At 38.7% G+C, this 27,852-nt stretch overlaps 2 protein-coding genes across 15 annotated transcripts in view; one reads left to right on the plus strand and one right to left on the minus strand.

Annotated features, from left to right (window-relative positions):
- The window catches only part of Erich1 (glutamate-rich 1), a gene marked incomplete at its 5' end in the record, with an annotated part of 52,793,804 nt that overhangs the window by 3,320,430 nt on the left and 49,445,522 nt on the right, over window positions 1-27,852 (plus strand).
- Window positions 1-27,852, minus strand: part of LOC134478918 (probable ATP-dependent RNA helicase DDX60) — a 123,398-nt gene that overhangs the window by 56,663 nt on the left and 38,883 nt on the right. For 12 of the 15 annotated variants that reach the window (XR_015640294.1, XR_015640292.1, XR_015640293.1 and 9 more), the window contains 8 exons: window positions 27,569-27,684; window positions 22,479-22,636; window positions 14,406-14,658; window positions 11,844-12,010; window positions 10,031-10,186; window positions 8,118-8,267; window positions 3,957-4,076; window positions 2,582-2,677 (listed from right to left, as the gene is read on the minus strand). Coding sequence is in view for 11 of the 15 variants with exons in the window: in XM_087589513.1 (XP_087445639.1) it covers window positions 2,582-2,677; window positions 3,957-4,076; window positions 8,118-8,267; window positions 10,031-10,186; window positions 11,844-12,010; window positions 14,406-14,658; window positions 22,479-22,636; window positions 27,569-27,684 (1,216 nt within the window). In the remaining 4 variants the exon portion in view is untranslated. The remainder of the gene's footprint in view (window positions 1-2,581; window positions 2,678-3,956; window positions 4,077-8,117; window positions 8,268-10,030; window positions 10,187-11,843; window positions 12,011-14,405; window positions 14,659-22,478; window positions 22,637-27,568; window positions 27,685-27,852) is intronic. The other 3 variants (XM_087589521.1, XM_087589520.1, XM_087589515.1) reach the window with 1 other exon arrangement.

The raw sequence follows: 27,852 nt of genomic DNA on the forward strand, positions 1-27,852 counted from the left end.
TACTGAGACCCATACACATCAGCCATTTCTCTGTTCCTCAGCACACACACTTCCTGCCCCAGAGCTTTCACATGGCTGTGTCTCCTGTATAAATATTCTCACCAACAAAATTAAAAGCCAACAAATAAAACCACAGCCTCTTAATCTGTGAAGCCCATCTCGCTGTCACTAGTTTTCAAAGATTTCCAGAGTATCCATTCCGAGTGGTCCTCAAGCCTGCCTTCTGCCACTGTTGCAATTTTGATTGACACTCTGGATCTCACTGGAAGCACTAATGTCAATTTATAAGCATTTGTGTTTTATCTGCCTTATCTAATCTTTCTCGCTTCATCTGTGTCTTCCAATCTGCATTATTCTAGCATTGACACCAAGCCTATCTCTAGGGCAGCATTTCTCAAAGGAGACTGAATAAATGAATGCATGGGCAAGTTAAGATACAAGAAAGATTCTTGGACATGATCTTAAATAAACAAGCTACATTTGACACCTGAAAGATATCAATTAGGCAGTTTTCCAGATATGTGCCGAGAGTTGTATATACATATTTTCTTCTGCCCATCTGACTTCGTCTTGGTCAAGTGGCTAACCTGCTAAATATTAACTTTAAGCTTTGCAATATTTAACAATTTTACCTGACTCTGGCAGAATAGATGCTAACCTTCAAATCCTTTAGTGGTTTCCCTCATATAAACATAATTGGAACAATCGAGGTGTTCAGTGTTATATCATTAAAGAGTTTGGTAGCCAAGCTAAAACTAGGTATGATAGATTGCCTTGTACTTTCAAAGTTTTAAATTTTCATAGGTATGAATGTTTTACCTACATGCAGGTATGGCTTTATATTATTTAAATAAGACCATCCAAAGCCCCCAGGATACAAAATATACAGGTTAACTAAAAGTAAACATAACAAATCAGTGTTGAATAAATAAAAAAAACCCAGCTTGTTTGGTATTTTCGAGTTTATAATATGGAGGGAAAGCCTGGGGGTGTAGATCAGCAGTGGACTCCTTCCAAGACCCGAAACCTCAAATTGTTGTTGTTGTTGTTGAAACATAGTAAAGATAAGGTAAATAAGGGCTTCTTTTTTCTTTTCACTTTAAAGTCCAGGAATCAAAGAATCTATTTTTTTCTGTGAAGCCTTAAGTCCCTATGCTTAGGTATACTGAAAGATGCTGCCATCTACATTGATTGGGTTTTACCCGACTCTTTCTGCCCAAGGAAACTGAACCACAGATAGTATTGCAGTGGGACTCCCATATTCTCTGGATCTCTAGATTTGGCCAACATATTCCATTGGCTACAGCTCAGAAGAGGAGGGAACACATCGAGATCAGTTTCCCGTTGGCCCCTCCCAGGTAGCCTGAGCCAGCACTGTACCTCAGCAAAGGCTCACTCCTTGAAATGTAGCCCATTTGATCAGACTCTCCTTTGGAACCTGAAGTAAATACTTCCTTATCTCGTCTCTTTAAGACTAGTAATAGGTCCCTCTCTCTGGATTTCCTCACATATGTCTTTTTAAAAACATGCTTAAACCATACTTTGAATAGGTCATTTGTTTTCCTTAGGGATTGTGATGGACAACATTGTTTGTACAATTGGCATCACTTGCTGGAGCATAAAAGCCTTTCCTTTCACTAGCCCCTGGGTCATGAGAACTGGAGAGCCGTCCCTACTCCTCTGCTGCTACAGCATTCAGGAGAGCAGGCCCTGGGTATGGTCTGAATGAGCATCCAAGAGGGCATGAGAGGAGCAGGAAAGCTGTCTCTGCCCCTTGCTGACTGCAGTACTGGATGGGGCAGCTGGGGTAAGGCAGGAGTGCTGATGGTGAGGGTGTGGGAGAACTGGCAGACTAACCAGCTCAGACACCTCTCAGGCCCAGATCCAGGGCTTTAAATTGGCCCATCCCAGCATCAGTGAACTACTGGAGTGTATAAAGGGGCTGGCCCTACAGATCTAAAACTACAAGACCTCCACAACACAGGGCAACAACAGAATACCTATGAGGAGCCCCAGTTGGCTTCCAGTATCAATAGTGTAGCAGAAGTCAGAGGCCTCAAACCAGACCAACAACTCATTGCAACGAACATTTGCAGGCTAAGAAGTGTGAACAGACAGGCATACTGTGGGACACACTGTGACACACTACAGCTTCTACAAGATTTTCTTCCTCTTTTTAGGGGGAGGTTGAAAGGCTGGACGGCAGGTATGAGGGGACAGGGAGATGAGTGGGATTGTGTTGTATGATGTGAAATTTAAAAAGAATATTACAAGTTAGAAAAATCTTTTTTTAGAGATCAAGTTGGATTGTCTATCAAGGGAAACTTGGGTTATGAAAGGCTAATTCATTCCTCTCCACAACAGCATCCCCAGTGAAGACCCATTCCTCACACCAATATACACTGTTTGGGTTACAACAGAAGAAGCAAGCCCAAATGATCATTCAGCTGGGGTAAATGCTTGGAAGAAAATTGCCTCCCAATTTGAACTTCATCCAAGGAACAGATGTCCCAAAGCTGCGAAGATCTTCATATAGTTATAAACACTAGGAAGTTAGTCTGAGAAGTGATACCAAACATACCTCATCAAATATAACGTATCTGATCCTCTTCACCCAGTTTTGCCGATGAGGAGCTAGTAGCAGAATTTCAAAGCAGGCAGGCATGGTAATAAGCACCTGAAAGTAACAATACCATGTGACATCATCCTTAGTATGTGCACAGGTATAAAGCCAGCTGAAGTAAAGCTACTGAGTCCTGAATATATCTCCTACTAACCAAAATGCTGATGCTACTTCTACGAATTGGATTCGTTACCCGTGTGATGTGTTTACCAGTTTACCACATGAAACTTCTATTTTCATGGGACCAAACTGTAAAATATAAAATCCAAATGGCATATTCTTGTTTATGAGTATTTTAACTGTGTCTAGCACTAAATGCAACGTCTATGTTAATGTCTTTCCTAACCCCTTCGGGAACCATGAGAAATGGAGATGGAAAGTGTAGAGTATTGTGAACTGCTGCTGTCTTCTGACCGAGACACGGCAGTTCCACTCATGAGCCCCCAGTCACTGTGATCATCTGTGTAAGAGCTGCAGAACATCAAACCAGTTGAAATTCCAGCAGGAAGCAGCTCACAAGGCCCCACCCGAGTAGAGGAGTCTAGGGCAGCTCATGGTTGCTGGGAAAGAGAGGTTGGGGGAAGAACAGGGAGGGAGGGAGACGTGGAAAATGGAAGTGAGTGGACAGGGTTGTCATACATCTCAAGCATGTATGAAGTTAGCAAAGAAGACATAAAATATTTTAACTAAATAAATATTTCAAAATAAGTATAAGAGTCACTTCCTCTTATACTTGTTGATTGTTCCTCTTATACTTATAGATGTTGATTCCTTCAAATCTAACACTAACAGAGCTCATATTGGAAGATGCTTCTTTGAAAGGCAATCCAGGCACCATATCACCATGCATACTACATAACGCTCTAAAAACATGTCTTGGTTGATTTTTTTTTCATTTTATCCTAATCACTGATCTGAAAATTCAATAAGAAAACAGTAACTTCATTAACACTAGGTTTGCTTGCTACAACACATTTTTAGCTAAAAGAGTGTCTTTAACAAGAGGAAGTAATTATGATTCTAACTGCTATTCACTTAGTATTTGTAGCTTGTAAAGATCTGAGGGTCATTGTGAATCCCATTGTAAAGCAATACAATGAGTGAGCTATAAACCAACAATTTAAATCAAAAGCATCTTTACAGAAAACGACCTTGATTTATCACATTCTTTAACACATGTAACAAAATTATATTTTCTCGGAAGCGGTTTTTGTCTCTCACAAATTCAAGGAAAATATTTTCACGGGCCTTTTGAAGATGCTAGATTTCTAGTCAAAAGAGTAAAATAATGTTGTATAATTTGATAACAATTTTATTAAATAGTATATCAAACCTGAGAGTTGAGGGCTTCATGATGATAATCGCTAGTAAAAACACCACAGAGAACTTCACCAGCTGGCATATTTTTGGTGTAACGATTTTGAACTGTTGCTGCCACTTGATTAACAAGAGCCTGATTGACAGGGAAACAGATGTGTCAGTTACCTCATAAAGTGCAATTCTATTTGTACTCTGTAAAGAAATTTTAATGGAATGACAGAGATGTCAAAAACTGTTTTGCTATGAATACAGAAAACAAAGCCTTTCCTCCAAGCACTGCACACAAACAAGCTCTCCCTTTGAGCAACTGAACTAAAATTCTGAACCTCTTGATCAACAATGGCCCAAAATAAGATAGAAATGGCACACATTCATCTGAAAGTAAAATGGCAAACGTATCCTTCACAGCAAAAAACTTAACATGCATAGCACAACAACTGGAGAATCACCACTAATAACCTGAGTCTCACAAGGACGCTCAAACAGGATGCTGTGACGCTGAGTCACAGAAGGATGCTCAAACAGAACCTCTCCCAGGTGTCAGAAGTTTGAATACATACGTAATTCCATACAGTCTCAGTTCATAGGTCCAGCAGGTAGTCTGGTCAGTGGATTCTATAAACCTTCAAGCATCTATTTCATGCTTTTTTTAACCCCGCCCAATGGAAACACCATACAGATGAAAATGCAAAATTTATAATATAACCATGAATATATTTTCAAGTAACATTTCAGCCATTTAAATGTATCTGAAGACACAACCCTTTTGTGCTGGCTAGTTTTACATCAGCTTGACCAACTAAAGTGTGAGTCCTTTGGGAAAAGGAAACCTCAATGGAAAAACTGTTCCCATCAGATTGGTCTGTGGTGCATTTTCTAAGTCGATGCTTGATGTGGGGGGAGTGCAGTTCACTGCGGACAAGGCCATTTCTGGACGAGTGGTCCTGGCTGCTATAACAAAGCAGGATGAGCAAGACATGAGGAGGATAACCCGTATCCAGCACCATCCATGGCCTCTGAATCAATTCCTGTGGCCAGGCTCCTACCCAGTTTGAGCTCCTACCCCGATTCCCTCAGTGACAGACTGTGTCATGTAAACATAAACTGAAGTCATTCCTTTCCTCCTCAGGTTTCTTTTCGTTGGTCAGAGTATTTATCCCTGCAATGGGAACACTCAGGAACAAAGTCTCCAAATGAAAATGAGGAAAGTAGTGATTATACAAAGATTTAATATTAGCATTGGACTTAATAACCTTAATAAGTTAAAAATATGATCCATGGATATATATTTTCTTGTGGGTCAGAAAAAGATATATGTATATTATGAATTATACATATTTTGATGAACAATAAAAAGACCAACTCCTCCATTATAGAAGTAGACATGTGTATCCTCCAGTAGATCATGAATAAAGAAAAACTATAGATCAAAAGTCTATGTATATCAATGCATATCAATATTACCCAACTCACTAATCAGAGAAGCATACATCTAAATACAGACAGATGTCACCTCTGAGTGTAGCAGATACTCACTGAATAACAGCAGAAACACTGAGAAAGATTTGAGATTCCATCTCATTTGAATTAGAATAGTTAAATGAAGAAAACAAAACTAACATATGGGGAAGTATGTGGAAAGAGGAACCCTTAATCACTACTGGTGAAAATATAAACTGGGATACCCACTATAGAAACCATTATTGAAATTTCACAAAATAATTTTTTAAAAAAAACCAACCTCAGGATATAGCTATATCACTCCTGAGTATATGCCAAAGGTCTTCCCATCTTACTATAGAGATACTTATACATCCATGTCCATATTTTCACTATTCTAATAGCTAAGAAATTGAAGCAGCCTCTACATCCATCAGCAAATTAATAGATAAAGAAAATGAAGGACCAGGAAAATTGTAAGTTAGTCAGTTCAGTGACTCTATTCCAGGAACTTGACTGACTATAAAACTGATAATTATACCAGCCAGTTCGACAACTCTCTCCCAGGAACTAACTGACCATAAAGTTAGATTAAAATCTTAAAGAACAATCTTGAGAAGCAGGAAGCTTCTCCCAGGAACAGGCACACCATAAAGTTAAACAATCTTGAGAAACAGAAAGCTTCTCCTTGTGATTTTTCACTGGTATTCTCGACATTTTCCAATGATGCCCTCCCTATCCCCTTGGGTTGTGGTTTCTTCCTTTAAATTCCCCTTCTCTTAGCTACTGGTGGTCGAACTCCTCTGCCCCTGCGTAGGATATGAATGTTGACCCCAGTGCACTGGTTCCTATCAATAAACCTCATGTAAATTACAGCAAGGACGGTCTTATGTGAGTTCTTGGGGGGTCATGTCATCCCAAGACTTCAGTGAGGTCTCCCCGCTCTGGGGGTCTTTCAAAAATATTGTACAAATATAAGATTCTATTCAAATATAAAGAAAAATTGTTCACAGAAAATGAATGGAACTGGGAATTATTGTATTAAGCAAGGTAACATAGATTCAGAAGGATAAATAGGACATATCTTCTCTCATACTTGGGTCATAAATTTTATTTTTATGTATATATGTATGTGCATGTACTGTATGTTTATGTGTATGTGTACTGTGTACATTTGTATCTGTATGTTTACTGTGTGTATATACATATGAATGTGTACTGTGTATATGTGTATGTGTATATTATGCATACTGTGTGTATATGTATGTGTACTGTGTGTATGTGTATATGTATGTGTACTGTATGTATGTGTATATGTATTATCCTGTGTGTATGTGTATATATTCGTTTACTGTCTGTATATGTATGTGTATGTGTATTATATGTACGTGTATGTACATATGTATGTGTACTGTGTATATGTGTATGTGTACATGTACTGTTGGTATAAGTATGTACATGTGTATTCTGTGTATATGTATGTGCACTATATGTGTATATGTTTGTATACTGTGTATATGTATATGTGTATATGTATGTGTACTCTTTGTATATGTATGTATACATGTACTGTGTATATGTATATATACTGTTTGTATGTATATACATATGTATATGTATACTATGAGTATATGTCTGTGTACTGTATGTAAATGTATGTATATGTATACTGTGTGTATATGTCTGTGTATGTGTACTATGTGTAAATATATGTATATATATAGTATGTATGTGTACTATGTGTATGTAAATGTGCATATATATGTGTACTATGTGCATGTGCATGAATACATGTACTGTCTGCATATGTATGTGTACTATGTGTATATGTATGTGAACTGTGTGTATGTGTACTGACTGTGTATATATATATGTGTGTGTGTACATGTATGTGTATGTATATTGTATGTATGTGCACTGTGTGTATATGTATGTATGCATGTATATGTGTATATGATAGATACTATGTGTGTATTGTACTGAGTGTATGTGTATGTATATATGTATGTGTATGAATACTGTATGTATGTTTATTGTGTGTATATATATGTGTACTATGTACATATGTATAAATGTATGATACTGTGTATGCGTAGTGAGTGAATGTATATGTGTATATGTATGTGTATGTATACTGTGTGTATGTGTATTGTGTGTATATGTATGTGTACTATGTATACGTGTATAAATGTATGATACTGTGTGTATGCATAGTGAGTGAATGTATATGTGTATATGTATGTGTATGTATACTGTGTGTATGTGTATTGTGTGTATATGTATGTGTACTATGTATACGTGTATAAATGTATGATACTGTGTGTATGTGTAGTGAGTGAATGTATATATGTATGTGTATGTATACTGTGTGTATGTATATTGTGTGTATGTGTATGTGCACTGTGTATATGTGTGTATATGTATGTGTATATTATGTATATGTATACATATGTGGGTATAGGTACTCTAACATAAGGTAACAAAATACGTGTGACAGGAAAGTGGAATGGAGGCTACAAGAGAGCAAAGGGGAGCAGGTGAGGGGGACGATGGCATAGGCGAGAGAAGCAGTGATGGAGAGTCAGAACCTCAAAATACCTTGATGAAGCCCATTATTTATGTTGATTTCTAACTAGTGAAAATAAGTAAGGGAAACTAGATCTACCACACAACCATGTCTAGTATTTTTGAGTAATTTCTACCATGAAGAATAATACATTTGCCACATCCCTACCTTTGTTGGTGCAACATACACAACCACGCCTTCATTACTCTCCTTCAGCACTTTTTCCATGCAGTAGTAGGAAGCATAAGTTTTGCCAGACGATGTTGGGGCGACAATCACTGCAGACTCATAGTTATCCACCACATCCAGGAGCTCTCGCTGCAGGGATTGGAGCATGATTTGTGTCAATCAGACAAGCCATGTTACCAAGACAGACAGGTCAGTCTTTTTCCCTTGTGATTTTTCTGAACCTCAATAAGGGAGAGCCACAGACACACAGAAAATGTAAAAGAAAAATCTAATGCACTATTCATTCTCTCAAATGGTGTGACTTGTTTGTTTTCTGAGTAGCTGAGAGATGAGTTTTATGTATGAAAATGGAGTATAAAGACTAAAAATAACTTTACAGAGAAAAGAGACTATTCAGGAAAAAGGAGCTATTGACGAGGTCAAGGAATCACATGTGTATATTGATGGAAATGTGGCCAAAGTATGCAACATACATGGAGGAAAAGACCACCCTGAAACCTGTTGATTTGTACAGTGGATATATAATAAAAAAGAGAAATCACTCAAAAGAGTGTCAGAATAATATTATTAGGAAGGTTGTTTTAAATAGTTTGGAAAACAGAGTGTCTTTGTTGGAACCAGCCCATCCCTATTTTTCCAACGGTAAGCAAAATGATGAAGGGCAGAAATAACATTTCTTCATTTTGCTTCTTACCCTCTATAGGGACTATATGGGGTATTATCTTTGTATCCTATGATTTTATTCATCAAGATGCTGACTAGTCAAAAGAAGGGAAAAACCTATATGAAGTACAGAAGATATCAAGTACTCCCAAATCCCAACCTGCCCACCGCAAGAATCTAGTCCTCCCCACAAGCCACACTTCAATGTGAAAAGAAAATGAAAGAATTCAGGGATGCATGGAAATTAGGAGAGAATTTGACTGCCCTGTGTTGAAAGCCCAGAGGTGGAAGGCAAACAAACCTCTTTATGTTAAAGCAAGGCTGCCTCAAGTTTTTCATTACATTAATGAAAAGTGGCTTGCCTAGTCAGAGGGAACCTACGAAATTTCACTTGTAAATGGAGATAATGCTCTTGGTCAATGTGTGCAGAAGTGGTTACTTCCAAATTTTGTAGCCATCAATATGTATATGTATATGTATATGTGTATGTGTATGTGTATGTGTATGTGTATGTGTATGTGTATGTGTATGTGTATGTGTATGTGTATGTGTATGTGTATGTGTATGTGTATGTGTATGTGTATGTGTATGTGTATGTGTATGTGTATGTGTATGTGTATGTGTATGTGTATATGTATATGTATATGTATATGTATATGTATGTATATGTATATATATAGTGTGTGTATGTATGTGTGTATGTGTGTGTGTATGTATGTGTGTGTATGTGTGTGTGTATGTGTGTGTGTGTGTGTGAGTGTTACAGAAAAATATGTAGAATGGTAACATGTGCAGTCTGTAAACATATAAACAGTTTCCCATTGTTTGAACTACCCAAACGTCCTGGTGAATATTTACATTGTTTACATACGACATTCAAATGACAGAAAGAAAACCTGGAGCCTGGTACGAAATGGTAATAGCTGCATAGCACAGACATCTCTAAGCTTTGACTCTCTGTATATGAATCCATCCAATATCTCACCAAGGAAATACTCTACATAGTAAATGAATTCTTAAATGTCTTTAAATGGAAAAAAATTAGTCAAACAGTAAAGTGCTTTAAGTGAAATGATTTTGAATTGAAGTAACTGAATATTATGCAGTTCCGTGATAAGGGCAAATATGAACATACCAGCACATGCGAAGAGAGGCAACTGTAACACTAAAAGCTCCTGCACTCATACACGACTACAAAATATAATCATTCTTCTTATTCATGTTTTTACCTGCCACGTGTCAGGAATAAAGTCTTGGACCCTGGGGTCTGGGTCTTTCCTTTCTTCTCGTATCAGATAGTGACCCATATACTGTAGTTGGAACCGAGCTGGCCCAATCCCAACTGAGTATTTCTTTTTCGTCATCTTTACGTCATCTGCTGCTTCCTGCATTGTTTTAAAAGATTACTTTGAAAGCAATTTGAATAGTTGAAATATTTACGACTGAATTCTTCTCTATGGAAACTACCTTTTAAACATCATGAAGACCTTACCACTTTCCTGAAGTACAAATAAAGCAGTGGATTTCAAGATTTTCAAATGGTTATGCTAATATTTGTGGCTACAACCTGACATATCTAAAATAAGTAAACAACCATTATAGATTTGAGTTGTTTTGCTAGTATTAAGTATAAGGTTAATCTTTAAAGTCTGCATAAATCATCTGACATTTAGTGTGCATAGCCAAGTTGTATAAAACATTTCTAATTCTTGATTAATTCAACTTTTTGGCACTTGGATTAACTAAGACGCTACTCTCTATTAAAAACAAACCTAAACGAGATGACTGTATTTAAAAGATGCTTTGTGCTAGGTCTGGCATGGCTCTTAGTAAGGGTGGAATGACATAGTTCCTGCCCCTGGATCCGGACCAACAATAAGGATGAAATATGAATTACATGAGGGGCTCCATAGATCTAAAGGAACAGAAGCAGCTACACTATGAGCCAGCTTGTCAGAAAGATACTGAGGAAGGATATAAAGAGATTTAAGGAGTTATGATCCCAAGGCAAGATTCCACTGTGCTGAGTTCTTTTGGTTTATGCTTACAAAGGCAGACAGATTCCTGAGTTCAGATCAGACTGGAACAAAGGGAATTTAGGTCCAGGCACAGGTATAGTAGAAAAGGTGGTATCAGGGTGAGGTCTCCCCCACTCAGCTATCCTATTGTCTGTACTTGTGCTTGCTATCTTTTCCTAAGAATCAAGGGGCTACGATCATGGAATGCTACTGAATCACGGGAGGGTCAAAAGGGAACCTGGAGTAAATGACTGAGCTGTTATATAAATAAAAAAACGGGACATTTGGTCTGCATGATATGAGCTAGGAGAAAGCAATAGCAGCTCTCTTTTAGAATTTTTCTCTAGTGAAAGCTGAGCTTTCTAGAGATCCCTGGAGAGTAAACACAGCTCTCCAAGAATTTTTTTCTAACAGAATTTCTGATTTTAGTAGGAAGATTCGTGGAGAGCATATACAGTTCTTTTAGAACTTTCTATAGCTCTTTTAGAGTTTTTTTCTAATAAGATTTCTAACCTTGGTCGAAAATCCCAAGAATTACTTAGAGATCGAAGAAAACCCTTCTTAGAATGTTTATAAGAAGCTATCTAGAGAAGGCTGTTTGAAAAGCAAACACAGTTCTTTTAGAATTTTTTTCTGACTTTGTTCAGAAAACACATGAGTTACCCAGAGAGCTTTTAGAACTTTTACTAGCAGAAAGCTAGCTGTCTCACAGAGAGTTTTTTAGAAGAGCAAGGGAAAGCTGTCTAGAGCAGAGCACAACACAATGAGACAGTGGTCTGGAAAGCTGTCTCGAGCGCACTACAGAGCCAAAAGCTATGTACAGAGAGCTGTCTAGGAAGCCGTCTCCGGCAGAACACATGCCACCAGCCTGGACCCACAATTTGACTAAGACTTAGAGTTTTGTTTTCTCTACTCCCAGACACCCCTCCTCTCAAAACACCTCCCCAAGACAAGGCTGTTCCTTGGAAGCTTTGCATACAGCAAATAACAGTTCAGTAAAAATGAAGCTATCACAAAATATTACCTGGGTTGGACATAAAGAATCTGCAAGCTCATAAAACCCTAAATACGTAAGACATCTGGCTATAAGTTTTTGATCTGCTTCTTGCAGAAGTTCAGAGTGTTTTTCCAACAAGGAGTGGATCCTCTTCATCATGTTGACAGCTATGTTGAAGTCTTTTGTGGCTTCACCTTGGTACAAAATATATAATAAAATTGTTATAAAAGCCATCAAAATAACAAATGTTAATTAATGGAGCTCATGCATCAACCTATCAGTCCTCTACACCTAAGGACACTCACTCTCTTACTCACCATTAATAGATATTTTGGAATAGAAAGGACTAGATAAAAATCTTACCATTCAAAATTAAAGTATGGTTAAAATGTGATGTGTATAGAACTTTATAGTGAATTACACATCCTTTCTCTGTCTTATAGTGCCAAGTCTCCTCTGCTCAAGAAAAAAATTTTTTAAATATAATATTATAATCTTGGCAACATCCATTTAGCCCTATTGTAATCTACCAGCAATCCTGGATATAAGCCCTGAATCCCTTCTTTCAGTGCAATTCATCTCTTCCAGCTATCATATCCAGACTCTGAAAACCTGTCCACTTCTCTAGCATTGTATACACTGTTTATTTCTCCCCTCTGCTAACCTTTCCATTCTCACCTCGACTGTCCTGGTTCTGCTCTTCTTTTAGTTAGTGTACACTCCCGCCTATTTACCAAGTATTACCAATCCCATACTGAAAGCTGCTATCCAAGACTCTACCAAGCCAACGTAATAGAGGTCGTACCCTCCGGGATCATCCGGTTCACTTACAGAATATATGATATGTGATTGGCTCACATGGAGCATTAGAAACTACAGGTGTTAGGAGTCAGACTCCCGAGAAAGCATTTATGGAAATACATTTCATGAACTGGATGCGGAGGGTAAGTAAAACTTGGTTGTACGAAAAATAAGGACAAGGACATCTGTGCCAGTTACTACTCTTAGTTTCTCTATCTACCATGGATTTACAAAGATTTCTTATGTCTCTATGCCATTACTAATTCTACATACCTGGGGGGAAGTATGTTTACAGGTACCCCTAGTGGTTCAAGTGGCCTATGACTAAGTTCTGACTCATGATATCTGAGTAAAAGATTTTGGTACCCAGGAACGTACACGGAAGGAGGGCTAGGGAGCGGGAGAGACAGCTCCATGGTAAGAACAGCTGCCTCTCTTACAAAGTTGGATTCTCAGCCATAGTGTCAGAATTCTCATAATGACCTGGAACCCCAGCTTCAGGGAATCTGATGCCTTCTTATACATCAGTGGTCATCACGCACACGCGCACACGCACATGCGCAAATAAAAACTTTAGTGTGCACATGGAGACTAAGCGGGAGCTATGTAATTGACTTATAAAAGGTCACAACTCTGGGCATGGAAATAAGAATGTTGAATTTCTGATATCTCCTTAACAGCCTGCCTCTGCTTCTACCAAGAACCATGGGTCCTGCCCAATTTCTTGTTACTGGACAGAAGAACCTGGAAATTCCAGAAGGAACTTTGTTTTAAATTTAAAGTACCTACAGGTGATCTCTAAATGAAATAAAGCATTATATTGTTTAAGCCACCAATTTCTGTTGGTGGCATCTAACTACAAATCCTGGTTCAGTGTCTTGGTTAGCAAGAAAGATAAATATACACTAAGGTAAAGCACACAACTTTAACCAGTTTGCAAAACTCTATCTACTCAGTCCTACTTTATCCTCCTCTTCTTATCTCTGTGTCTTCTCCTGTTTCTGTAAAGGACCATACATGACACCCTTGTTGACCTTGGAAGAAGTCTGTATAGTAGGTGTAATTAGTGTTGAAGTCTGCAAGCTCGGCGTTGACGGTAAATCTTATAAGATCTAGAGGGCCTCTGAAAATGCTTCTAAGAGATTACCTCTATTAGCCTAATTGACACAGGAAACCCTATCTTAACTGTGAGTGGAACTGTGCCCTCTGCAGAAATCTTGGCCTGTATAGAAATGGAACACTGAGGTAAGCACACATTTATCCATACCTCTCTGCCTTCCTATTGTGGATATGATATGACCAGTAATTCAGCTCCTGCTACTTTGATACATGCCACCTCGTGATGAACCCTATATCCTGGAGCTGACAGACAGAATATCATCTTTCTCCATTAAGTTGTTTTTATCAAAGTATTTTATCATAGCAACCAAGTGGAAACTAAGTTAGGCAAACACACACCAACTTATCCAGGAAGAAAATGTTTATATATCAGAACTCAAAATGGAGTGATGGGTTCTTCCCTCTGTGCCTGACTGTTATTGGGTTTGTTAACCGTGCTCTCTACTCAGTCAGCAGTGAGTTTAAACCTATTGTTAACTGTGCTTAGCAATGTTCTATGTCTTCACTGTTGGCCAACTCACTGAGATTTCAGTGCTCACTGATTACAGAGGCTGTAATCCTTTGTAAGTCTTACTATGCAGATTTCTCATTAACAAGTGACAAAACACCATCTCTGCTTCTCTATGACCTCTCTAGTTCAAGGGAAGCCAAGGGTTATACACCACATACCTTCAGCTCGGCAGTGTTCCTTCCAGGCTTTCAAGCAAGCCTGTAGCCCAACCCTCTCAGCCTGAGTTTTCACTGAGCTACTTTTACATGATTTCAAGAACTCTTCCAGCTTCTTTATTCCAGAATTTAAATTCCTTCTCATCTCCTCCTCGATAGAAAATGACAGGGCACTCCATTTTTGCCCTTCTTTTTGTTCTTCCTCAACAATTAATCTCTTTTTATTCTCTCTTACAATTAATTCAGCCTTGGTTTCCTGTCCAAATGGAAAAAAACCACATCTCATAATGAGAAATAACTATTTCTAATGGACATTTCTTGAATTAAATGATATTTTAAGTATGCACTTATGATTTTGACCAACATCCTATAGTTGAATAATCATAATATATGCTTTTTTAATTAAGACACTGTTGATTGAAACCATAATATTTTATTTTTTTTTGAATTTAGAGAATACTTTATTAGTTTTTGTAATCAAACCCACGTAGATAAGACCTTACATATTTAATACAGTGTGTTACCCCTGTACAAATGGAAAAAACTTAAGTTCAACATTTCTAGACCAATATGGCTGTTAATTTCTGTACAGTGCCAACTCAACACAGTAAACGGGGATACTTTTTTCCAAAGTTGACAGCACAGCTAAAGTTTCAAAAAATTCAAATTATATATCTGTATATATATATTTATATTTATATAAAAAGACCAATAATAGCAGTGTGTTATGCATCAACAGCAGCAACAGCTTTTCCAGGTTCTGCAGTCATCTGAACAAAACTGTAGAGACATCCAGCACACTCCATTAAAAAAAAAAAAGTAAAAAAAACAAGACCCGAGAAAACAGCACAGTTCGGTTACTCTTGTGGTACCTGGCACCATTTTTTTTTAATTAGCTTCTCAATCATCATCTGGAAAGAAAACATTCTGAGCAACATCATTAAAAACAGCTCTGATAAAGCACGGTCACTACTACGTATCATAAAGCAGGTACAAGCTATTTTACATCCACAGAGGTATGATACAGTACTGTCCTACATCTATAATACTAGAGGATACAATTTAAAAGGCATTATTTGAGACCTGATTCTACTTTTCCAGCAGAGGGCCCAAAGGATGGTGTGACACAGCTTTGTAAAGAAACATACTCTAGACAGGATTTCCTTTCACTAGTGGCACAGTTCTAAGGATTCATTCTCTCCATCAATGTCAGCTAAAACCGTTATTAAAAAAATGAAATATCCCTAAAACAAAACCGTATAACCACAGGATTCACATGAAGATGACCTAGTGGAGACAAGCTGGACCTCACCTTACCAACAAGCTATCAAATCTGTTATGTTTAAACAGTGAGACCTCCAAGGAAGGAGATGCCAAGTCGTGCTTCAAAGCTTTGGACCACAATCAAACACAGCATCCTTTTCAACAGAAGCAGAAGCTCATCTGAATATGCTCAAGGATGCTAACATCAACATTTAATCATCTCCTCACTCATCCAGGAAGAAGGGGAGATCAGTTACTACTGTACTTTATTGTGTTCAACCAAATCACCATGTTACAAAAATAGCAAGCTGCCATAATAAAAAATAAGGCTCCTCTATCCAGCACCAGATAGCATCATTTTACTTTCAAGCCTAGAAATTGCACACTTGTATATAAACCAACCGAAGATGAGGATTGAGAGTTCATCTTGGTGGATTTTTCCTTTGATGAATATGAAGTGTCCTTCCTTATCTTTTTTGATGACTTTTAATTGAAAATTGATTTTATTTGATATTAGAATGGCTACTCCAGCTTGCTTTTTCTGACCATTTGCTTGGAAAGTTGTTTTCCAGCCTTTCACTCTGAGGTAGTGTCTGTCTTTGTCTCTGAGGTGTGTTTCCTGTAGGCAGCAGAATGCAGGGTCCTCATTGCGTATCCAGTTTGTTAATCTATGTCTTTTTATTGGGGAGTTGAGGCCATTGATGTTGAGAGATATTAAGGAATAGTGATTATTGCTTCCTGTTATATTCATATTTGGATGTGAGGTTATGTTTGTGTTCTTTTCTTCTCTTTGTTTTGTTGCCAAGATGATTAGTTTCTTGCTTCTTCTAGGGTATAGCTTGCCTCCTTATGTTGGGCTTTACCCTTTATTATCCTTTGTAGTGCTGGATTTGTAGAAAGATATTGTGTAAATTTGGTTTTGTCATGGAATATCTTGGTTTCTCCATCTATGTTAATTGAGAGTTTTGCAGGATACAGTAACCTGGGCTGGCATTTGTGTTCTCTTAGGGTCTGTATGACATCTGTCCAGGATCTTCTGGCCTTCATAGTTTCTGGCGAAAAGTCTGGTGGGATTCTGATAGGTCTGCCTTTATATGTTACTTGACCTTTTTCCCTTACTGCTTTTAATATTCTTTCTTTATTTTGTGCGTTTGGTGTTTTGACTATTATGTGACGGGAGGTGTTTCTTTTCTGGTCCAATCTATTTGGAGTTCTGTAGGCTTCTTGTATGCCTATGGGTATCTCTTTTTTTAGGTTAGGGAAGTTTTCTTCTATGATTTTGTTGAAGATATTTACTGGTCCTTTGAGCTGGGAGTCTTCACTCTCTTCTATACCTATTATCCTTAGGTTTGGTCTTCTCATTGAGTCCTGAATTTCCTGTATGTTTTGGACCAGTAGCTTTTTCTGCTTTACATTATCTTTGACAGTTGAGTCAATGATTTCTATGGAATCTTCTGCTCCCGAGATTCTCTCTTCCATCTCTTGTATTCTGTTGGTGAAGCTTGTATCTACAGCTCCTTGTCTTTTCTTTTGATTTTCTATGCCCAGGGTTGTTTCCATGTGTTCTTTCTTGATTGCTTCTATTTCCATTTTTAATTCCTTCAACTGTTTGATTGTGTTTTCCTGGAATTCTTTCAGGGATTTTTTGTGTCTCCTCTCTATGGGTTTCTACTTGTTTATTTATGTTTTCCTGGAATTCTTTCAGGGATTTTTGCAATTCCTCTCTGTAGGCTTCTACTTGTTCTCTAAGGGAGTTCTCCACGTCTTTCTTGAAGTCCTCCAGCATCATGATCAAATACGATTTTGAAACTAGATCTTGCTTTTCTGGTGTGTTTGGATATTCCATGTTTATTTTGGTGGGAGAATTGGGCTCCGATGATGCCATGTAGTCTTGGTTTCTGTTGCTTGGGTTCCTGCGCTTGCCTCTCGCCATCAGATTATCTCTAGTGTTACTTTGTTCTGCTATTTCTGACCGTGGCTAGACTGTCCTATAAGCCTGTGTGTCAGGAGTGCTGTAGACCTGTTTTCCTGTTTTCTTTCAGCCAGTTATGGAGACAGAGTGTTCTGCTTTTGGGCGTGTAGTTTTTCCTCTCTACAGGTCTTCAGCTGTTCCTGTGGGCCTGTGTCTTGAGTTCACCAGGCAGGTTTCTTGCAGGGGAAAACTTGGTCCTACCTGTGGTTCCAAGGCTCAAGTTTGCTCGTGGGGTACTGCCTAAGTCCTCTCCTCAGCGGCAGCAACCGGGAAGATCTGCACTGCTCTTTCCGGGAGCCTCCGTGCACCAGGGTTCCAGATGACATTTGGTGTTTTCCTCTGGCATCTGGATGTGCGCAGAGTGCAGTCTCTTCTGGTTTCCCAGGCTTGTCTGCCTCTCTGAAGGTTTAGCTCTCCCTCCCACGGGATTTGGGTGCAGAGAACTGTTTATCCGGTCTGTTTCCTTCAGGTTCCTGCGGTGTCTCAGGCGCAGGGGTCCTGCCGCTCCTGGGCCCTCCCCTACGGGAACCCAGAGGCCTTATACAGTTGCCTCTTGGGCCAGGGATGTGTGCAGGGGTGGGCAGTGTTGGTGGTCTCCTCCTCTCTGCAGCCTCAGGAGTGCCCACCTGATCAGGCGGTGAGGTCTCTCTCCCACGGGGTTTTCGAAACCATAATATTTTAAATCAGTGAATATAAAGACTTGCTGTGGATAATTTCTTAAATGTCTAGGTAGTTTTAAAAATAAAAGAGTAAAAGTAATAAAATCAAAGACATTTTGCAACAAGTCCTTCATGTCTCTCTCTATGCAATGATAGCTGCTTTTCTCTCTAGGATTTTTTCTGGGACTTTCTGCTGCCTTTTCTACCAAGTCACCTTTCTATTCCCTACATGATTGTGATATTTCTATTGTGATTTCTTTCTGACCCTATATATCATTCCTTTGCCAAGGATCTATCTAACTTCTCAAGGTTTACTACATCCACACATACATGCATAATTCTTCCTTTTTAGACTACTACCTTGATACATGCCACCTCATGATGAACCCTATATCCTTGAGCTGGCAAAAAGAATATCGTCTTTCTCCATTAAGTTGTTTTTATCAAAGTATTTTATCATAGCAACCAACTGGAAACTAAGTTAGGCAGACACACACCAACTTATCCAAGAGATCCTTGAGATAAAATTGCACCAAAGTTGCCTGGATTGCTTAAGCCAAAGGCATTTAGGCCTTAATGTTTAATGAGTAAATAAGAGAAGAGGGCTGAAAGCAAGGAATGCATAGGGATTTTATGCAAACATATGTATGCATATGTGTATGTGTATAATGTATATGTATATGCACATAATACATATACACATATAATTTGACTTAAATAAATATTTTCAACTGATTTAAGGACAATATGTACCAACTTTTATTATGGCTTTGTAGACCTGTTTAATTTCACTTTACATAGACACATTAGAGGGCCAGTGACATGGTTCAGCAAGTAAACGTGATTGTCTTGCAAGCCTGATGCTCAAGTCCAATTCCAAGAATCTATGTAAATGTGCAAGGAGAGGACTCCACAAATCTTTCTTCTGACTTCCATATACATATACTGGCACATACACACCATGGCATCTCCCCCCATTGCCCTCCATATACACAGTACAGCATCTCCCCATTGCCCTCCATATACACACCATGGCATCTCCCCATTGATGCTCACATACATATCATGACATTCTCTTCACTGATTTTCACATATACAGGATAGCATTCCCTCTCATTTACCTTGATATACATACCATGACACCCCCCACATTCATAATATGAACACACTGAAACAATAAATAAAAAATAATTTTTAAAAGACAAATTAGAGAATTATGTTAGCAAAAGAATTCTGACAAGAAAGTCAATTATTCAGGTTAGTCATGGCAGTAATACTTAAACATGCACCTATAATAAGGTCATATTTAGCTGCTACTTTCTCAAACTAAGTCCAATCAATAATATTTTAGGTTTCCCATCACTTAAACTTGCAAGTAAGTGTTTGCAAATGTAAGTCCATTTGCCTCAGTTTTTCTACTTAAGACAATGGACAGCCTTAGACTTTTGTCAAGCACAGAGCTCTCTTTGTCTCAGATGTGAAGACTCATTACCCTGTTGGTCATAGAGGACATCTACAAAGAGTTAATGGTGTGGAATATCTTGGATGGCTCATTTCATTTTTAAGATTGGGAATGGTGAAACTTATACTTCTTTTCAGTCTGCTTGTGCTGTGTGGTGAGAGAATTTGCCAGCTTGTTACTTTATAACAGAGAAGACAACCAGAGAGAGAAGAAAGAGGAGGAAGAAGAGGAGAAGGAACAGAAGGAAAAAGAATACTCTTCCTTCCCTCCTCCTTCTCCTCCTCCTCCTGCTCCTATATGAACAGGGAAAGAATTCATTGATTTAGGTATGAAACTGAAAAGGTCCCAACCATGAGAAAGAGGCAATGATGGTAGGCAGGAACTTGTTAGACTTGCTTTTGAGGAGCCAGGGTGGGAGGACGGGGTAGGGGGAGGAGAAAGGAGGATGAGCCAGTCACCTCAGTGGATCTGTGAAGCAGTTCAAGAAGAGAAGACTCCCCCTGGCATTAACATGAGGTACTCTGCAATGCTGTGTGTTTATTCTAACTATTATATGAGAGAACTCTTGTTAGTCCCCTAAATGGGCTGCCCTTAAGAGCTGTGAAAGTTGAACTTCCTGCCTATTAATTAGTTGCATACCTGGCAAAGAAATAGCACTTGCTGTTGCTTTTCTCCAAAACATAAGCCACCAGAAATGAAAAGTTTAAAAACCCCCTTTGTAGGGGCTGGGGATTTAGCTCAGTGGTAGAGCGCTTACCTAGGAAGCGCAAGGCCCTGGGTTCGGTCCCCAGCTCCGAAAAAAAAAAAAAAAAAAAAAAAGAACAAAAAAAAAAAAACCCTTTGTGCTCTTTGTGGGGGCTCTTCACAGGCTTCGCTTCTGATGGCTTTACCACACTAACTGCCTCTGGTAAGGTTGACCTATCACAATTCCTCCCCGACTGGGTTCTCTACAATGTATCAAAACGACCAGTACTAAAACCATTCCCATGAAATAAACACCTTCTGAGCTTTGGCGCCCACTAAAGGCTAAGGAGTTTAATTTATAAAAAATGATTTTCATCTAAAGTCATCAAATTAGTTAAATCCAGTTTTAAAAAATAATCTTGCATAGCAATATGGTCATAAATACTAACATATAATTTTCAAACATGATCTTAGTACATTAGTATAGAAATAAATTGAGGTTTTATCCCCTGTACTTTATCCTCAATTAGGGCCTTTGGATACTGAGAGAAAGAGTTTAAATTAGCTCAAAACTCAGCAACAGGATCTGACTCAGGAAGACAGATTGTTAAAAATGCAGGAGAACTGGTACAGACTCACTGACACTTCGCTTATCACCGGATGTGCGTAAATGAGTAATGTGTTCCGGTCTTCCCCCTTGATGTTTGTTCAAGCCCCCATTGTGCCCTCCAGCCATTGTGTCCTGCAGAGAGTATTAGCCAAGCCTAACCAGATGTGTTTCAGATGCAGATGCCTCATCAACTCTGACAAACATTTACCATAAACAACAATCAAGATCTGTTCTCAGGAGAATGAGAGCTTGACCTTTCCCCTCATTTAAACCGTAGACTCTTAAGAACAATCCTATGACTTTGAGAGTTTCCCCTAGTGACATTTTTGGTATTTCCTTTTGACATTCCCTCATCCCCTGGAGCTTGTGACTTCTTCCTTTAAAAAGACCTTCTCCCAGCCACTTGGGGTCAACACCTCTGTCTCCTGTGTGGGATACGTGTTGGCCCGGAGATCTCCGTAATAGATCTCCGTAATAAACCTCGCCTTTGCGTATTACATCCAAAATGGTCTCTCTGTGTCTGGGGTCTGAGATTTCCCGAGACTTGAGTAAGGGTCTCCCTTCAGGGATCTTTCAATACAAAAATGACAGAAAATGACAATAGTAAGGTAAGTGGAAAAAGGATGCAACCTGTACAGGAAAAGGAAATAAACAACCTTAACTTTGAACCTGAAAAACAGGGTATTTAAATACTTTGGAAAAGATGCAGAAATGTTATGTAATTCAAGCAAAGAAACCTATGTGTTTCGTGTTTAGTTTTGCTACATTTGTAAAAACCTTCTGATTCTAATTAGCTAATAAACTATATCTTAATGTCATTGCAAACTTTTAAACCAAGCCTTTAGTCACCTAACATTCTATTTGCTTCTCTAAATACAGATATATCATTACATAGAGAAGATATATCATTACATAGAGAGGATATATCATTACATAGAGAGGATATATAATTACATAGAGAGGATTATACATAATAATTTCTATACATATTAGACTTTCTAAGCAGGTATGATAATACTTTTTGTGTTTGTTACTTTTCTGTATTGCAATAAAACACCATGACCAAGATAACTTGTTGATGAAAGAGGCTATTTTTGCTTATGATTCCAGAGGAATAAGGACCCATTATGGCAGTGCAGAAGCAGGGCATCTGGAGCTAGAAGCTGAAAGTTTACATCTTAAACTGCAAGCAGAGAGCCAACTCAAAGAGCAATTCTACAAATGCTCAAAGCCCGCCTCCAGTGACATGCTGTCTCCAGCAAGGACTGCCTCCTGAGCCTGTCCAACTGGGCTGCCAACTGAGGGCCACACATTCAAACGCTAAGGCTGTGGGAGACATCACATTCAAACCACTACAGCCATACAACTAAGAAAGGAAGACATCTATGGAGAGATTTTTATAATAATAAAATTGACAGAAACATACATGCGCCTTTGTTCTCTTAGACTTAATACAATCCTTCTTTGGCTTAGGGCCTTCAGTGATGATGGTCTTTGAAGTGATTGATTCTAATGAGCTCCCATAAAATCGTTGAAAATAATGATACTTCTGCAAACCTCTAAGATAGCGGGGGTCTCTTTTGTCTGAAAAAAAGGAAAAAATTTGAATAAAATTTCTATGATTTCTTAGTAGCATCTCTCTAAACCTTCACACCATTCTATACTCAGGCAGTATTCATTCTATTATAGAACAGTAATGTTACATAATCAGTTTTGTCAGAGAAGGTATCTTAAATTAGGCAATCTCATCCATATAACTTTTAACATATCTACAAAAGTGACACTTTTTAAACTTCTTTCTTTTTGTCTATGGAATTATACCTAGTAGTCCACGCACACAGGTTAAGGGCTCTACCACTGGCCAACAACTCACAGCAACTCTAACACTTCCAAGACAAGTTTTCATTGCCTACTTCCAAAAGAAATACCAAGAATTTTTTTTAATTTTATTGATCAAATGTGCTTTCTGACAATTTGTATATTATATAATTCATATATTATGTACTCTAATTACTTACTGTCTTAGTTAGGGTTTCCATTGCTGTGAAGAGATCCCATCATCAAGTCAAATCTTATAAAAGACATTTAATTGGGGCTGGCTTAAAGATTCAGAGGTTCAGCCCATTATCATCAAGGCAGGAAGCATGGCAGCATCCAGGCAGGCATGGTGCAGAAGGAGCTTAGAGTTCTATGTCCTTCTCTGACTGCATTCAGAAGAAGACTGGCTCCAGGCAGCAAGGAAAAAAGTCTCAAAGCCCACCCCAAAAGTAACACACTTCTTCCAAGGCTTTACCTCCTAATAGTGCTGTTTCCTGAGTCATATTCAAACCGACACATTCCACTTTCTGGCACCCATAGGCTTGTTTAAATACATGAGTCTGTGGGGGTCATACCTAGCATCATGCAAAGTACATTTAGTCCAACTTCAAATGTTCCATAGTATATAACAGTTTCAACAATGTTAAAAGTTGAAAGTTCAAAAGCTCTTCTGAGATTTATCTAATCACTTAACTGTAATCCCATATAAAGTCAAAAATCAAAAAGCAGATCACATACCTCCAACTTCACAGGATATACATGATAATTCCAAAACATCATAGTGAGGAAATATTGGACTAAAGCAAGACCTAAAAACAGCTGGGCAAATTCTAAACTTTGCATCTTCATGTTCTCCGCCTTTACATGTTCTTGTTCCAATGTCTGGGATCCACACAAAATCTTCAAGGCTTCTCCAAGAGGCTCACATCACTTCTCCAGCTCTGCCCTCTGTAGCACTCTAAGCTCAGGTTGATCCACTCCACTGCCGCTGCTCTTCTTGGTGATCATCCATGGTACTGACATCTCCAAAACTCTGGGGTCTTCAACTGCTTCAACAATAGCCTCTCATAAACTCCCTTTACAATGCTAAGCCTCAACTTCTTTGCATGACTCCTTCAGTCCTGGGCCATCAACTGCAACTGAGGCTTCACCTTCACCAATGGCCTCTTCTGGCCTCTAATAGTGACAAGTCTCAGCTGCTCTCCATGACCCCTTCGTGCCTTCAAAACCAGTGCCATCTGGGTGATTCTTACACATTACCAAGTCCAGCTGCAGCACCCATATAACCTTCCCAATCTCTGGAACAGAACTTCTTCATGCTCTCAGAAAACACTTCCCAGAGGACTGCACTTCAGTGATGCTGGACTCTTCTTAATCACCACTGACTTCTTAGCTCCAGCTGACCACCATCAACTGTCCCAGTTATCCCTTCTATTCTTGACTCTAAAGCCAAAACCACATGGCCAAAGCTGCCGAGTTCTGCTGCTTGTTGGAGCTGGAACTTGGCCCCCTTCTTTTATTGCATTATTACCAGCTTTCTGTTTTCCAACTCCTCTACTGCCTAAGCTTGGCTCACCTGGAACTTACTCTGTAAATTGACCTTGAACTCAGAGATCTGCATGGTTCTGTCTCCTGAAGGCTGAGAATAAAAGTAAGATTCACTATGTCTGGATTAAATTTTTTTTTTCATCTAGAACTTGCTCTGTCCCTGGCAGGCCTTGAACTCAGAGATCTGCTTGCCATTGTCTCTGGAGATTAAACTGTGTACTAGCATGGCTAGACCTAAGCTTTTCATTGCTGAGCCCTGCAAAGCCCTGGTGGGGACAAAGTGACCTGGACCTGCCCATGGTATAATGTATATAATGTACATATTTTCACATTCCTCCAAGGAATGTCCTCACTGTTAACATTAATGACTCCAAGATAATCAGAGAGTGTGTAAATCCACGAGTCAAAGGTATAGCTAATGTCTCAGCAAAATTACTAGGACCTTCAGGATAGCCCTTAAGGCTATGGGAAAGAGCTCTGGATACACACATGAGCTTGAAAATATATACTTTCTCAACTATGCAAAACTGTAAGGATGCATTATGAATTATATGGGGGGCTTCATGAATCTAAAGAAACAAAAACAGCTGTATTAATGAGCCAACTTGTCAGAAAGATACAAAGGCAGGAAGACACAAAGCAGACAGATTCCTGAGTAAAAGGTCAACCTGGGACACAGCAAGGTTAGGCCCATGTGTGGTAGAAATGGTAATTTCAGTACAGAGTCCCACCCAGCTAGTTTATCCTCTGTTCTTAACAGAGACAGGAAGATCTCTGAATTCTTTTGCAATGTTAAAAGAAAATGTGTGCTTTCTATTTCCTACGAATCAAAGGGTTGGGGTCACAGGATGCTGATTCATAAAATCATTAAAAGGGAACCTGAAATAAATAACTGAACTGATATGTAAATAAAAAATTGGGCTTTTGGTCTGCATGAGATGAGCTAGCAGAAAAGCAATAGCAGAATAGCAGTTCTTTAGAATTTTTCTCTAGCAAGAGCTGAACTGTCTGGAGAGCAAAACAGCTCTTTAAGAATTTTTTTCTTAACAAGATTTCTGACTTGGTCAAAAGATCCAATAATTTTTTTATAGCAGCGTTTCTGACTTTGGTAAGAAAACCCATGAACTATCCAAATAGCTTTTAGAATTCTTCTAGCAGAGACAGCTGTCTTAACCAGAAAGTAAATAGCAAAAAAAGAAAAGAAAAACAAAACAAAACAAAAAACAAACCTATCTAGAGGAGAGCAGAATGCACACAGAGAGAGGGGGGAGGGGATATGGTAGTCATCTCATCAGAACCTAGGTTGCCAGCTTGGATCCCCAATTTGACTTCCTGTCATTCTTTTCTCTGTTCCAGATACCCCTTCTCTCAGAAGCCCTATCAATGTTGAGGCTGTCATGACCACTATTCCTCAAGATCCAGATCAAAAGACTGTGTCTTCCAGCCTTAAGATCTGGATTACAAGTGTGCCCTCCATTTCTGGATTGTAGTTCATTCCAAATGAAAACAATAACCAGGTGATAACACCTGACATGATATAACTATTCCTTGTTCAACTGAAAACACTAACAATAAGCTCAGCTGGGTGGGATCCTGCCCCGAGATCACCACTCCCTTAATCTGTTTATCTCCTTGAACATGGGATTCAGTTCAATTTTACTTCCTGGTGCCCCTTTATTACTTGAACAATACATTTTGTACTTTTTTGTTTTAAGCTTACTGTGCTTGATCAAAATGTTTTTCATGAGAGTAAACCAGAAAACAAAGTCTATTCTGGGCATTTGTGAGACATCCTTTGTCCATGCAATTAATCTGAGACGCTTCACCTTAGTCTCAGACAGACTCTTCAGACAGGGGCAGAAGCAGCAACATTTTTCACCAAAATATCATAAGGATGATCTCCAGAGTTCAAATCACCCTCAGCACCAATGTCTTCCATATTCCTACTAGGATGACCGTTAAGTCTCACTTAAAGCATTCCATGGCTTTCCAAATCTAAAGTCCCCAAATCCACATTCCTTCAAACAAAAACATGGTCAGGCTTATCACAGCCATACCTGACTCCTGGTATAAACTTCTTAGTTAGGGTTTCCATTGCTGTAGACAGACACTCTGACCAATTAAATGTTACAGCTTCAGAGGTTCAGTGCATTATCCTCAAGGCAGGGGCATGGCAGCATCCAAGCAGGCATGGCACTGGAGGAGTTGAGAGTTCTACATCTTGTTCTGAAGACATTCAGAAGGCTGGCTTCCCAGCAGCTAGGGAAGTATCTCAAACCTCAGTCCCAAAGTGACAAACTTCCTCCAACAAAACCACACTTACTCCAATAAGGACACACTCCTTAATGGTGCCACACCCTGGGCCAAGCATATTCAAACTACTACATTTACCCTATTCTCTTTTATATTCCCTTTACTCTGTTATCTCTCCCATCTTCCTAAAAGTCTCTTTTCCAAACGTATATCTTTTTGTTTTGATTCATGACCCGTTCATTTTAATCATGACTATTGGTTTGTCTGTGGGTTTGAACAACTAGCAATGGTATACAACTGAAGATAATGACTGTCTTTTCTCCAGAATGTCAATATTCAATAGTTCAGCAGTGATGAGTAGGGCTCGATGCGTAAACTCTAGGTGGTTGATTTTTGTTTTTATTTTTGTTTTTTAATACATACTGTAAGCATCCCCAGTGTGTACCCTGAGAATAAGCTAAAGAAGGCAGAACCAAGAAGGACACCATCTAAGATATTCTGGTTCCTTGAATTACTGGGTAGGAAAATATAAAGCCGTTATCCTGGGCAATAAATCAGTCATAGAGCTGTATGCTTAATCTCCATATATTAGATTTCAAAGAACATTCAGATTCCTTAAACAACAAACCATCTTTTCTTAACACAGTGACAAGCTCATGAGACAAAGTTCACATATGTAATCCTCTCCTTAAGATACCTACAAGCTCCGTATAAACAACCAACAACCAGGAAACAAAGTGATAATTCTCTATTAACATTCTCCCTCTTATACATCTGAATATCTCATTGACTGTTCTTCCTCAAAACTTTTCATTTATGTTTATAATGCACTTCCTTTTGAAAGAAAGATCAGAGTGAAGTAGATTTAAATTCTTTCAGCTGAACCAGCAAGCTCACCATCAAAAGTGACCTTTCTCCTGTCATAATCATCACTCAGGGGTCTGTGGGAATGCCAGTGCACAAGTTCATCAAATTCCTTATGCTTAACCAGTGACGTAACAATGGGGTCATCACTGTAAGAGAAAAAGAAAAATGTATTTCAAACCCATGCCTCCAAATCCAACACCTTGTAAAACTTTGAAAACCATAATTCCTTTTCCTCTTCCTGGAATACAACGTGTGTGATAGAACCCAAAGAGAGTTCTATTAGAACTTTCAGGAACCAGGACCTCTTCATGTCT

The sequence above is a fragment of the Rattus norvegicus genome, chromosome 16, assembly GCF_021556685.1.
Source record: "Rattus norvegicus strain SHRSP/BbbUtx chromosome 16, alternate assembly SHRSP_T2T, whole genome shotgun sequence".
Taxonomy (NCBI): domain Eukaryota; kingdom Metazoa; phylum Chordata; class Mammalia; order Rodentia; family Muridae; genus Rattus; species Rattus norvegicus.